Source organism: Scyliorhinus canicula, chromosome 8, assembly GCF_902713615.1.
Source record: "Scyliorhinus canicula chromosome 8, sScyCan1.1, whole genome shotgun sequence".
NCBI classification, from domain to species: Eukaryota; Metazoa; Chordata; class Chondrichthyes; order Carcharhiniformes; family Scyliorhinidae; genus Scyliorhinus; species Scyliorhinus canicula.
Window position 1 is genome coordinate 49,615,163 of NC_052153.1, and position 12,982 is coordinate 49,628,144.

The 12,982-nt window shown below is 40.3% G+C and overlaps 1 protein-coding gene across 1 annotated transcript in view; it reads right to left on the minus strand.

The window, feature by feature from the left end:
* The window catches only part of kcmf1 (potassium channel modulatory factor 1), a 161,158-nt gene that overhangs the window by 92,415 nt on the left and 55,761 nt on the right, over nucleotides 1-12,982 (minus strand). Inside the window, exon 2 of the mRNA XM_038804512.1 lies at nucleotides 216-383. Coding sequence (XP_038660440.1) covers nucleotides 216-383 — 168 coding nt within the window. The remainder of the gene's footprint in view (nucleotides 1-215; nucleotides 384-12,982) is intronic.

Below are 12,982 nucleotides of genomic sequence, written 5' to 3' on the forward strand. Positions count from 1 at the left end.
TAAATCTCAGAACATTTTACTGCCAGCTAGAAAAAGTACAATGTAGCAGAATTAATGGCTGATCATAATGAAAGTCTTACAAAATGCAAAACATCTTTACACATAATCAAAATTTTCTTTCCCAATTATTAGCTTTCTATCCAGTCTTTCAGAAGAGTGCACTCCTACTCACATTTTATAAAAACTGCAATCAGAAAACCCTTTAAAACACTTACCAAAATCTACTCTTGTTAATATGCACTGCATTGGATGGTCGGTTGTGTGCCTTGTAGTAGTGGCCCCACTTTCATAACAAGATGCGCACAGGTCGTAGTCGTAACAAATTAAGCACTTGTATCTGCGACCTCGAAAATTTCCTTTTAAACATGCATCACAGCTGACACCTAGAAAACAAGGAGGAACCAGGAGTCAATTTTCAAAAAAGGTCTTAAAATCAGTTTAACTAGAAAGTGTACATTAGTGGCACAATGACTAGCGTTTTGTAATTATACTACACAATGCCCACTTCAAACAAATGTCCCAAAAAAACCTCTGTTAAAATTAAACAATCACATTATCTCCAACCACTTCAAATTTTCTTTTTAAATTTAAGTACCCAATTATTTTTTTCCAATTATGGGGCAATTTAGTGTGGCCAATCCACCTAGCCTGCACATCTTTGGGTTGTGGGGGTAAGACCCACGCAGCCACGAAGAGAAATGTGCAAACTCCACACGGACAGTGATCCAGGGCCGGGATCGAACCCGGGTCCTCAGTGCCATGATGCAGCAGTGCTAACCACTGCGTCACTGTACTGCCCCGCCATTTCAATTTTTAAGGACGTCTGAGAGAGGAAGAGGAGAGTCTTCACAAATGACTTTAAAAAACCATTATTATTTATTCATTAAATTAGGATAATTGTAGCGTAAGCTGTATTGAGGGCAATATTTTTGCTATCTTGCGTATTAGTAATTAGGCTTATTTATTTTTTAACGTCTATTAATATTCACACAAACATATTGTCAACACTCAAAACTTTGAGAATGTTGAAAGCTTTAGCTGTTACCAGTTATGTTTGCTACCTAATCCTTTATGGTAATCAGCCATAATGCGTCAGTAGTCAACAGTGCCAGAGTTTTGTATTCTTAATTCTTTACTATGTACAAATAACTGCGAGAAAAAAAATATAAGACTTTTTAAAACCTTGCTAACGGCATAGGAGTAAGCAAAAAAGAATTACAATTAGCAATAAGAATATATTAAATCATTAAAAGATTGGGTGGAGGGGTTGTGTACAAATTGCTGAAGGTGGCAGGAGAGGTTGAGGAAGAGTTCAATGAGACACATAGGATGCTGGGCATTATAAATAGAGTAGAGTAGGGCAGCACGGTGGTGCAGTGGTTAGCACAACTGCCTCACGGCGCCGAGGTCCCAGGCTCGATCCTGGCTCTGGGTCACTGTCGTGTGGAGTTTGCACATTCTCCCCATGTTTGCGTGGGTTCCTCCCCCACAAGCCAAAAGATGTGCAGGGTAGGTGGATTGGCCATGCCTCTTAATTGGAAAAAATTAATTGGGCACTCTAAATTTGTTTTTAAAAATTAAATAAATAGAGTAGAGTATAATAGGAAGGAAGTTGTGATGAACCTTTGCAAAACACTGGTTTGACCTCAGTTGGAGTTGTGTGTCCAATTCTGGGTACTGCACTTCAGGAACGATATGAATTCATTGATGGAGGTGCAGAAAAGATCTACAAAAATAGTGTCTGGGATAAGGAACTTTAGTTTAGTTACATTAATAGATTGGAGAAACTGAGGCTATTCTACTCAGAGAAGGCCGAGAGGAGATTTGACAAAGCTGTACAAAATCATGAGGGCTCTGGACAGAGTAGATGGGGAGTAATTGCTCCTATTGGCACAAGAATCTACCTATTTAAGATGTTCGGCAAAAAATCCAAAATGAACTTAGAATCCCTACAGTGCAGGAGACGACATTCTGCCCACCAATCCACCTAACCTGCACATCTTTGGATTGTGAGGGGAAACCAGAGCACCCGCAGGAAACCCTTGCAGACACGAGGAGGACATGCAAACTCCACACAGTCACCCAAGGCCGGAATTGAACCTGGGTCCCTGGCTCAGTGGGGCAGCAGTTCTGTGCCACTGCGCTGCCCCGAGGAAAAACTTTTGGTTTTTTTTAAACACGCAGCATGTTGTTAAGATCTGGAATACTCTCCCTGAGAAGGTAGCGAAGGTAGATTTAATTGTGGCTTTCAAAAGGAACTGGGTAATTATCTGATGAGAAAAGATTTGTTAGGCGATAGGAAAAAGGGTAGGGTGCCAGCTGAGTTGCTCTTGCAAAGAGTGAGTGGTCTTGGACACAACTGGCTGTGAATTCTAATTCCATCTTTACAAAGTTGGGCCGTACGAATGGCCACCTTGGAGACACATGGAAATGGCTCCAAAGATGCAAGATATTTATTTTTCGCCTCATTGCCATAAGGTCACAATTTTAAACATCATTTGCATAGTTGATACAAGTTTAGGATCATGGTTTAGACCCTAAAACGCAGGGGTGATGGCCACTCCTGTTATAGCCTGTGCCTTTTATGTTTAGTGTATATCCATACAGTCCAACATTGAACTGTAAGTGACAGCGTAACCCAAGACATTGGATATCCCCTTGTAATTTCAATTGGATACTGGTGTCTTCTGCATGAATGTTTTCAATCTCTTTGAAGATAGATGGAGAGAAAGAATTTGGTTAAGTCAAGGCCAGGTACAAATTGTTCAATTTCTTTGTTTTGCAGCAAGTAAACAGACAGCGTATTAGTCATAACTGGATTCACTAATTTCAACAGTACAGCTCGTCTAAATGTCATTGTACAAAATAGCGAACACGGCATGCTTTCCCACATAAAGTTATTTTATTTGACTTAAATAAAATGTCACCTGACTACTATCTTGCATTCTTGAGGTTGGACTAAATTTTCTATAGTGCTTTCTGTTTAAAGCCTGAGTGACTTTGCTAGACCGGGCCAATGTTACACCTGTGCTCGGCTTGACTGTCTGCCTGTATGGGTCGCAAGTTTATTTATCACTCAATATGCACAAATAATTTCACAACATAATAAATCTGAGACATTCATTAATTTCCAAAACAGGCAAATGGTGATAATGGGTGATGATATGGACACTATACAATAAAACCAGATAGCTACCCAACAAACTACCTGATCCCATAGTAATGTAAACAGTACGGTTTCAAAGAGTGATCATCTGCGCAGTTAACAAAAATACTGATGGAATACCTTGAAAGTAGGGTAGAATAGATAGTAGACCTTGTTACAAGTCAAATGAGAACAAATAATTGATGAGGATAGCCACTCAACCAGGAAGAGTGAACATTGGTTGTCGACCCATTAAATCTCATGAAAAAGATGTAACTCGTGGAATGTTATATAACTTTAACTTTAATTGCAATAAATCGAGGCTGAAAAAGAGCTATGCTTACATTACTTACATTCAGTGGCAATTTGTTTGAACACAATCGGTATTTTGTAGAAATGGGTGCAGCTTATGTTTTTTAATGGCTTTAGAGGTTTCAAATTGTGTAAGCTATACAAGGTGAACACACAAATAAACATGAAATAAAATTTTAAATGCCGGAACAGAAACTTGCTTTGGCTCACAGAAAACTCAATAAAACAAGCAATCCCTGTAATACTGCTCAACCAGTGGTTTATAAACCAGAACTTTACCAATACACTTCATTACCCAGCACGTACTAATGTTTGGGACTTTTATTTGTTGTAAATTTGCATTATATTCGCATCTGGCAAAGAATAAGCTCAACAACCACAGTCTTCCACAGCTCTGAAACAGCAGACATCCATCAGACGGATTCTGTGAACATTGATTCTGTGCACGAAGAGGGAGTAGGACCATAATGGTTCCTTTTAAAAATTAGTTTAAGAAGGGACTTTTGTTTTAAAAGTGAGAAAACAATGAGCAACTAACTCAGCATGAACTGAAAAATCATACATATTTTAGCTAATGTGATTAATAACACTATCTGATGGTGCTATGTCTTTTCGTCCGACGTCATTTCGTCCAACGACACTTCGTCCACGTCTTTTGGTCCAACGTCTTTTTGTCCGCACGTCTTTTGGTCCAACGTCTTTTTGTCCGATTATTTTTTTCGTCAAAGACTTTTTGTGACTTGTTACGTTTTTTTGTCGGATGATTTTTTTTGTCAAAGACTTTTTGTAACTTGCTTAGTAGCACTCCACTCCACTCCCCACATTAACTTTTTGTAAATAGAAATCTTCTCTAATGCACATAGCAAGGTATAATATGCAATAAAGGATTTTTATTACCGGTCTCTTTCCTTTAACGAGCCTCGTTAAAGGATAGTTATTTTCGTTCTCTTTCCTTTAACGAGCCTCGTTAAAGGATAGATATTATCGTTCTCTTTCTTAATTTGCCCATCCCGAAATGGCAAAGTTCATTGTGTCAACGAAGAGTAAAAGGAAGGTAGCTGATGGAAATAACTATATCTACGATTTTCATTCGAGCAGTCCAAACCTAGGAAAAGAATACTGGAGATGTGAGAAAAGAAGGCTGTGTTCAGTGCGGATTCACACGGTAACGGAAAACAATGAGCCGAAAATTATTTATTTCTCTAATGAGCACCTTCATCCAGCTGATGTTGATTCGTTAAATGCTAGAAAAGCAGTTGCAGAAATAAAGCATGAAGCAGTGGAAAACATAGCAGCAAGTTCGCGTAGCATACTAGCGGCCAAGTTTACGCAGCTATCAGAAAATACCTGCTCTCAACTCCCTAGGTTGCCCGTCGTCTCAAGGACTATTCAAAGGTGCCGACAAAAAAATTCTGGATTTCCCGCTAATCCAGCGGCTAGACACGGCTTTGAAATACCTGACAAATATTGTAAACTTGACAATGGCGAACAGTTTCTGAGATACGATTCGGGCGCCGAGGATCAACAGCGCTTACTAGTATTCGCATCAGAAAGTGCTCTTCAGGATTTAGCATCATATCGTCATTGGGCATGCGATGGGACATTCAAGATTGTGCCACAACAGTGGTTTCAACTGTTCTGCATTCATGTACAAGTTAAAGGAAGCAGTTTTCCACGGGTCTTTGCATTACTGCCGAATAAAAGAAAGCAGACATACGAATTATTCTTTGACCAATTGAAAATTATGCAACCTAATGCAGATCCGATTGATATCATGGCAGATTTTGAAGTTGCAGTTCACAAGGCAATTAATTCATCATTCCTTAATTCATCTGTCGTGGCATGTTTGTTTCATTTGAGCCAATCTGTGTTTCGAAAAATTACTGATTTAGGCCTCAAAGAAAAATACAATACAGACTCTGAATTCTGTCTTAAAATTCGATGTTTTTCAGCATTAGCTTTCCTCCCCGTTGAAGATGTCGAAGAGGCTTTTGAAGATTTGATAGACGATGAAGAAATACCTGCTGAATTCATCGTTTACTTCGACTTGACTTACATAGGCATTGTGAGAGGACGTGGTGCCAGACGAAGGAGAGAAACACCTACATTCCCGACAGCTGTATGGAATGTTAATCAGCGTGTTCTACACGATCTACCGAGAACAAATAATGCTGCTGAGGGGTTTCATTCTGCGATAAAGCGTTCGGCAGGTGGAGCTCATTTGAATATCTGGAGGTTAATCAAAACTCTGAAGGAAGAGGAAGGGTTCATAATAGGCAAAAAGGCTCAAATTCTTCGGGGAGATCAGTCGACTTCATGTACGCGATATAAGAAAATAACTGAACGCCTCAAAAGATTGGTCGTTGAATATGATTCTACAACAAAAATTGATTTCTTGAGGAATGTTGCTTACAATTTACAGCAATTTTAAGTAATTTCGGGAATTTTAAGTAACTAGTAAACTTTTAGATTTTTTAACTGCATTTTTCAACTTGCATTTTACTTGCATTTTATCAATTACTTGCATTTTAGCAATTAAATTCACTTGCTGTATTGTACTTGCATTTTATCAATTAAATGGTTTTATACGGAGTTAATTTGTAATTGGATAATTGGACAAAAAGACGTTGGACCAAAAGACGTGCGGACAAAAAGACGTTGGACCAAAAGACGTGGACGAAGTGTCGTTGGACGAAGTGACGTCGGACGAAAAGACGCGACACGTATCTGATATTAATTTAGGCACCTCACACTGGTGAGGCCAATAATACAAAACACGAATAACGATGACAGTGATTCCTGAAATGCAATAGGTCATGGGAGTGTCCCTTTAAGAAATGTTTTGTCTTATCACATGGCTTCAGTGATGTCATTGTGTGGGTGGAGATGGGCTGTGGCTCTGGGTTTTTACTTTCATTTTTGAGTTGAGAGCTGACTGTGACTCCAAGTTTTACTTTCACTTTGGGTTTGAACTGGTTTTGTTCTGCATAATTTGAAAGGTTTGTTCCTCTAGCAGCATTATAAAAACTGTTTCCAGACTGCTTGATAACTTGAAAAGAAGTAACTGTTCTGGAAGGAATTCAAACCAGCTGTTTTGGGAAGGAAACAAGAAGTATCCATACCAAATCTTAAAGATAGTAAGAGTGCTGTGTGCTGGGCCACACCTTTGAAAAGGGTTTTCTGGTTTATGGGACCTTGTTATTAAATTGGATCAACTGAAGGGGGAAATTTATTAAGGGTTATAAATAGACTACTGTGGCTGTGTGGGATATTTATGTTGATATAAATGCTTACTGTGCATGTTTATAAAAATGTTAACTAAATTAGTACAATAAACTTTGTTTTTGATTAAAAGTGCTTAAGGCCTCTGTTGAATAACACCTGAAAGGCAGGCCCTTGTGCTCATTGTAACCAAAATCAACAAACAGTTGTAGGTCAGGTGAACTCGATGATATACTTTGGAGTTTTCTAAACCCTGGTCCATAACAAATATTCCCAAAATAAGGATGCTAGAAACTTTTGTTACTGATCTTCTTAAAAGGTTCAAAATTTTAAGTGACACTTGGGACCCCAAAATATTATTACATCAATATTGAAACTATTAAATACAAATGCAACAACTTTTCAATAAACTGGGGTACTAACATTTGACAAGTCAGAATGCCATGCAAATGTCCTTATCAATACACACACTTTTATAGTGTACATGCCAATGTTGCTCTTTCACACACTGGTTTCCGGCGGATAATTAGCAGCTAAAGCAGCAGTTTAACAAACTCTCAAAACATCTCCCAATTAACTTAGCTTTTCTTCAAACATCTCCACTATGAGACCAGACTCAAAGAAATAATTTCAATTGATTTTTTAGTCCAATTTGATTCAAACAGACCTTGTTTACAGAAGAAACAAAAAGCAACTTCAAAATGCTGAGGATAAAAACAAATTGTACATAAAAGTATACGGGAAATTTAGTTCCTAATCAATTAAATAGATGAGTGCCTTGATCACCTAATGCAGTTTGAATATTAGGCTGTTGTTCCTAAATTAAATAATTTCAATGTCTAAAAAGGTTAATAAATGTTTCCAAGCGTAAAATATCAGTATTCATTATAGAAAAATGTAGTTAAATCAGTTTACAGATATATCCGCCTCGTTCAACTTCATCCATAATGGGAAAGTATTTAAAATTGATGAGATTTCCAATGGTATTGCTCAGTTCATAACCTGAGATACAGTTTCCCCCTTGGCAACACAGACAAAAGGATAGCAATTTTCCCACTGCTAAAAGACAACAAATTTACTGGAGAACATATCTAGGCTCATTTAAGGGGAAAAATACAATAGATCATGTTTGGAATACCATTTACCTGCCTTTTTAAAATACATATTTTTTTAATGTGCTTAACCAAAATTTTTCGTATTCATCAAAATAGAAAATTTTAAAAACACAAAAAGCAAAAACATACAAACCTAATTAACTTTAACGCAAGAACTAACCTAAACCCCTTAACAGCTGACGGTGACTACTCCTTAAAAAAAGGAAATTAATGTTTGCACCTTAAGTAGAACCTCTCCACGAATCCCCTGATGGTGATCTTGATCTTCTCCAAATGCAGAAAAGATCACCCAGCCAAGCTGAGGCACTGGGTGTGTAAGAGATCTCCACCCAGAAGAATTTGCCTCTGGGCTATCAATGAGGCAAAGGTGAGGACATCTGCCTTCACCCCAGACTGAACCACCGGCAAATCTGACACCTCAAATATGACCACCAGCAGACATGGGTCCAGATCTACATAGAGCATCTCCGACATGGTGATGAAGAAAGAGGCCCAGAAGCCTATCAACTTGGGACAGGACCAGAACAAATGTGTATAGTTAGCTGGCCCACGAGAGCAACCACAGGGGAAAAAAACATTCATCCTAGCCTTGGTCAAGTGAGTCAAAACAAAACTTGATCTTAATCATTTGTATTCTAAAATGAAACTTGGATCTTTCAACAGTTTCTCCTGTTCCCCTGATACATGGGAAATGTAATGCATCACAGCAGATTGCTGTTATATTTAGTTCATTACTTTTAACAATAAAACAATAAGCACAAAGAGGAAATCCATTCTAAATGGAATAAGAAACAACTGAGATTGAATTTGTTGAAAAAAATTCACACCACATTTTCCACAAGCCAGGGAAATGACAGTACTCCAAAAATAGCATTCAGGCACACAAATACCGAACAAATAAAAGGACGTGTTAGAACTGGCAGAAATCATGAAAAAATAATTTTATCACTGATAATGAAGCACAGTGGTAAGGCAGAGCTGAAGAATTAAATGTCCAGTTAGGAAATGTAGATGGCCGTTGTACAATTCCCATTGAATTGGGGGTTGAATTTAACGCTTGATGTGTGCACTCAGCGGGTGTGACTGGAAGCAGCCTCAAATCCTCATCCCGCCAGAGGCAAAAAAAATCACAATATTGTGCAGGGCCAGCACGGGCGGTGTGCAGTGGGTGCCATGTCAAATAGCGGCCCGCTGCAAACTTTTAAAGTGGCATCCACAGGTTGCTGATGAATCTGTGGCTGTAGAATGGCTACTGCATGAAGTCACAGCAAGTGGAAGTGGAACTCCGGCAGCCAGCAATCCCCTCATTTTGCTGATGACTGCCTTAAGAGCCCTGGTGGAGGCTGTTACAAAAAAGAACATCCTGATGCCAAGGGATGGAAGGAGGTGGCCACCCTTTCTAACCAAGAAGGCGGGAACCGAGATGTCTGCGGCCTTGACCTGGTCCAATGAACCTAGATCCAGCACTAGAAAAGATTCAATGACCTTCTAGCTCAGCATAGGCAAGTTCTGAGTGGGCACTGTGCAGAATTGGGCACTGAGGGAGTGGCTATCCGTTGTCGTGAGCATTCGGGCGGGTTTCAACAAGTGTCAGAGCACATATATGCTGGTGGGTCTCAAGGCTGGAGAGATAAATCAGCAGCCTTAGGTCAAAGGGTCAGGTGTCCAAAGGGGTGGTAACATTCTCAACCCTCATGGGGGTGTTGTGAGTTGGGAAGCATCATGGTATCGTGTTGGGAGAGATGGTTTCAACGCTCAACATGGCGATCCTCACAGCCATTAGCTCGGAGCCCTGGGGCTCAAGGGAGAAAAAAGGGAGGCAATCAGGTCACAGAGTGGCTGGTGTCTCAGAGGAAGGAAAGAGCCCAATGGGATGAATCATGACAGCCTGAGTGTGCAAGTGATAAGTGAGCATCTCGTCCATCAGAAGGTCCTCAGTTTCACCGGTCACAGATATCTCAATGCAACTGAAACCAATCGCGATGGGCAGCATTTACTGAGAATTTAATGTGTGATGAGTCATGTATCTTACCCTTTGCTTTCATCCCTTAGATGAGCCATCCACCAGAGATAGCCAAGAGGCCGAAAATCCTCCCCTGTCAGCCGAAGCATCAAGGGATGCATGTGTGGCGCATGATCTCAGCACTGACAAGGTAGACACACAAGAACTAGTAACAGCTGGTGGATGGCCTGATAAACAGCAATAGATTGACAGCCTTTAGGCCTAGAAAGGCAACTCAACAGGCTTGAGAAAATGTGTTTCAGCCAGCCCAGTTTACGCAGTAAGCTCCAATCAAGACAAGACAGCTTCAGGCTCCGAGTTAGAAACTTGAAATAGGCCTGCCTATAGAAACGTGGTTTTCATTCCCAAGCCTGCTGGATCTCCTTGCCATGAAGGTGAGGCCTCAGATCCACATTCCTGAGTTTCAAAATATGACATAGTGCCTATTTTTCTTTTGGATGATGGTGAAGTGTGATGGGACAGCATAGAGGAAAAATAGAGGGAGAGATAAGTATTGTCTTTTTAAGATTGATGCAGCTCCAATACGACATATCTGATGGTGACCTCAAGCCTGAGTGGTGGACAGTAATCAAAGACCTGAGCCATGGGTCGAAAACCAGGGACTGAAATGAATGCTGGAAAGTCATGGGTTGGAACACAAAAGCAGAAAACCCCAATCATGAAATTATCATCTAGCCAGGTGGCCAACCCTAGTACAGTAAAGAGGATGGAAGAGAATAGCAAGACCAAGTGTAACTGAAAATGGGGTCCTAACCTGGTGAAATTCCAGCACAGTTCTATATATATGCTGAATCATAGACTCTTACAACACAGTAGGAAAAATTTTGGCCTGTCACGTCTGAGTTAACTCTTTGAAAGAGCTGCCAATTTAGTCCTACATGTGATGTATGCATTGGTTTATTAACCGCCAAATCCGTACCAGCTGCCTGCTACACTGGTCCAGAGGCAATTGAATATTGGCACTTGTTTTCCACTTCCTATTTCAATGAACGTTTCTGCATCAAAGTTGTAGCCTTGACTTTGGTCCCTCCATTCTGAATTAAAGAATTTTCACTTCCAGAAAGGGAAAGACATAAAACATAAAACTCTAAAGTAGTAACTAAGCCAATAGTTCGCGTATAAAGACTTTAATTTACTAGGTAAGGGCAACTATAATTATTGACGATTACAGAGTATCTTCACAAAGCTAAATACATCTCTTATTTGTGCAGGTCTACCATGTCACTGTTCCCACATGATTTGCACCTTCCTCAGGCACACTGCTCACCCACAGCAGTGCTCTGAGCTGAAGCCTGCTTGCCTGTCCAACAATGACTGAATCAAATTACACATTGCGGAGAACATTTAATTACTCTATACCAGACAGGATCAAATTGTACATTGCAAGTGTTAGGTACATCTTGTCCATAAAATCCCTACAACGCAGGAGACCGTTCGGCCCATCAAGTGCATCCACCCTCCAAAAAAGCACCCTACCAAGGCCCACTCACCAACCTATGCCAATAACCCCACCTAACCTGCACATATTTGGACACCAGGGGCAATTTAGCATGGTCAATCCACCTAACCTGCATTTTTGGGCTGTGGGAAGAAACCAGAGCTGTAAAGAGACCGATTTGAAATCTGGTCCAAGCCAAATAAGTGCAACCACACTATCTAGTAATCATTTAAAGTTTAAAAAGAAATAAGTGCAGGAGCAGACTTTGAACGGAAAGTATACTACAATTTATGGAGTCACTCTATAATCTGAAATCTGAGATGTCTGTTCAGTCAGAACTTGTTGTTTTACATACCCAGATGTAGCCTCAGAGCAGAGGTTTTGAATAAACGTTCTGTGATCAGTAAATTTCACCCGATGTGACGAGATGGATCATGGTTAATTTTCCATAATGGTTTACTTAAAATAGCAGCAAGTATTTGGACTTGATCGTTTCAATAGCCATTTATACTGAAAGATAAAACATGCTCCTCACTAGATTACAGGATCTGCAAATTACTCCTATAGTGAACAAAGTTGAGAACATACTACATCAATTAAGAACTCAGTTTAGTGATTTTTAAACCAAGAGGCGATCTAATTTGTCCAGCATTAAGAAGTGACGGAGACCCCCAGAGATGAAGAAGTACCAGGTACTGCTCTCCACTGCCAAAATGCTCACAGGATCATACTGGAATGCAAAGATAATGACCACATTTTTTTCTATTGCAAATCACCTTATTAAACCCTCATCTCGGTCTCCTCTACTCTCATTCCCAAAATCTTCTACTTAGCAAGTGGTTCAGATCTGGGAAGCACTGCCTACGGCAGGTATTGTGGAGGCAGACTCAATTGTGGCTTTCAACAGAGAATTGCATAAGCACCTGAAGAGAAAACCATTGCAGAGATTCAAGGAAAAGGCAGCAACCAAACAAAGAGGCTTTGGGGTGCAGGAGACTATGAAGAGATGAAGAGAGAGTGACTAGCCAATTAGGTTCACACGGTAAATTCTGCTAAATCTTTTTCAAGTTTAAATGTAGAGTAAGAGTCAAGCTCTGACAGACAACTAACATAGTTAGACCATCTTGTTAAACAGAGAACTGCCTGGTCGTGGCAGTTATTTGTCAACAAGCTGAAAGTAGTTGGTTCAATTGGTGATAATTACTGTAGTAGGAAGCTAAACTAACTGGATACTCATTAGAGGGTCACTACAGAGGCTGGGTGAGTAGTGAATTAGTTTCACGTGGGAATTTGATGCACAGGAGGAAAGAGGTGCTTTAAGTAATGTTTAATGCAACTCAAAGAGTGTTAAGTAGTAGTCAGATTTTTAAAAATAAATTTAGAGGGCCCAATTCTTTTTTTCCAATTAAGAGACATTTTAGCAAAGCCAATCCACCTACCCTGCACATCTTTGGGTTGTGAGGGTGAAACCCACCCAGACACGGGGAGAACGTGCAAACTCCACACAGACAGAGACCCGGGGCTAGGATTGAACCTGGGTCCTCAGCGCCGTAGAGAGCAATGCTAGCCACTGCGCCACCCCATTCCACCCCTCTGATGAGATCGCGTCTCACAGTCAGCACCCGGAACAGGGCGGCATAGCTGTGCATGTGTCGCCAAGTGAGCCAGGGCCCTCCGCCCTCAGAGGACACCTGCCAGGGACATCAAAGGCCACGGGACGAGGAAAG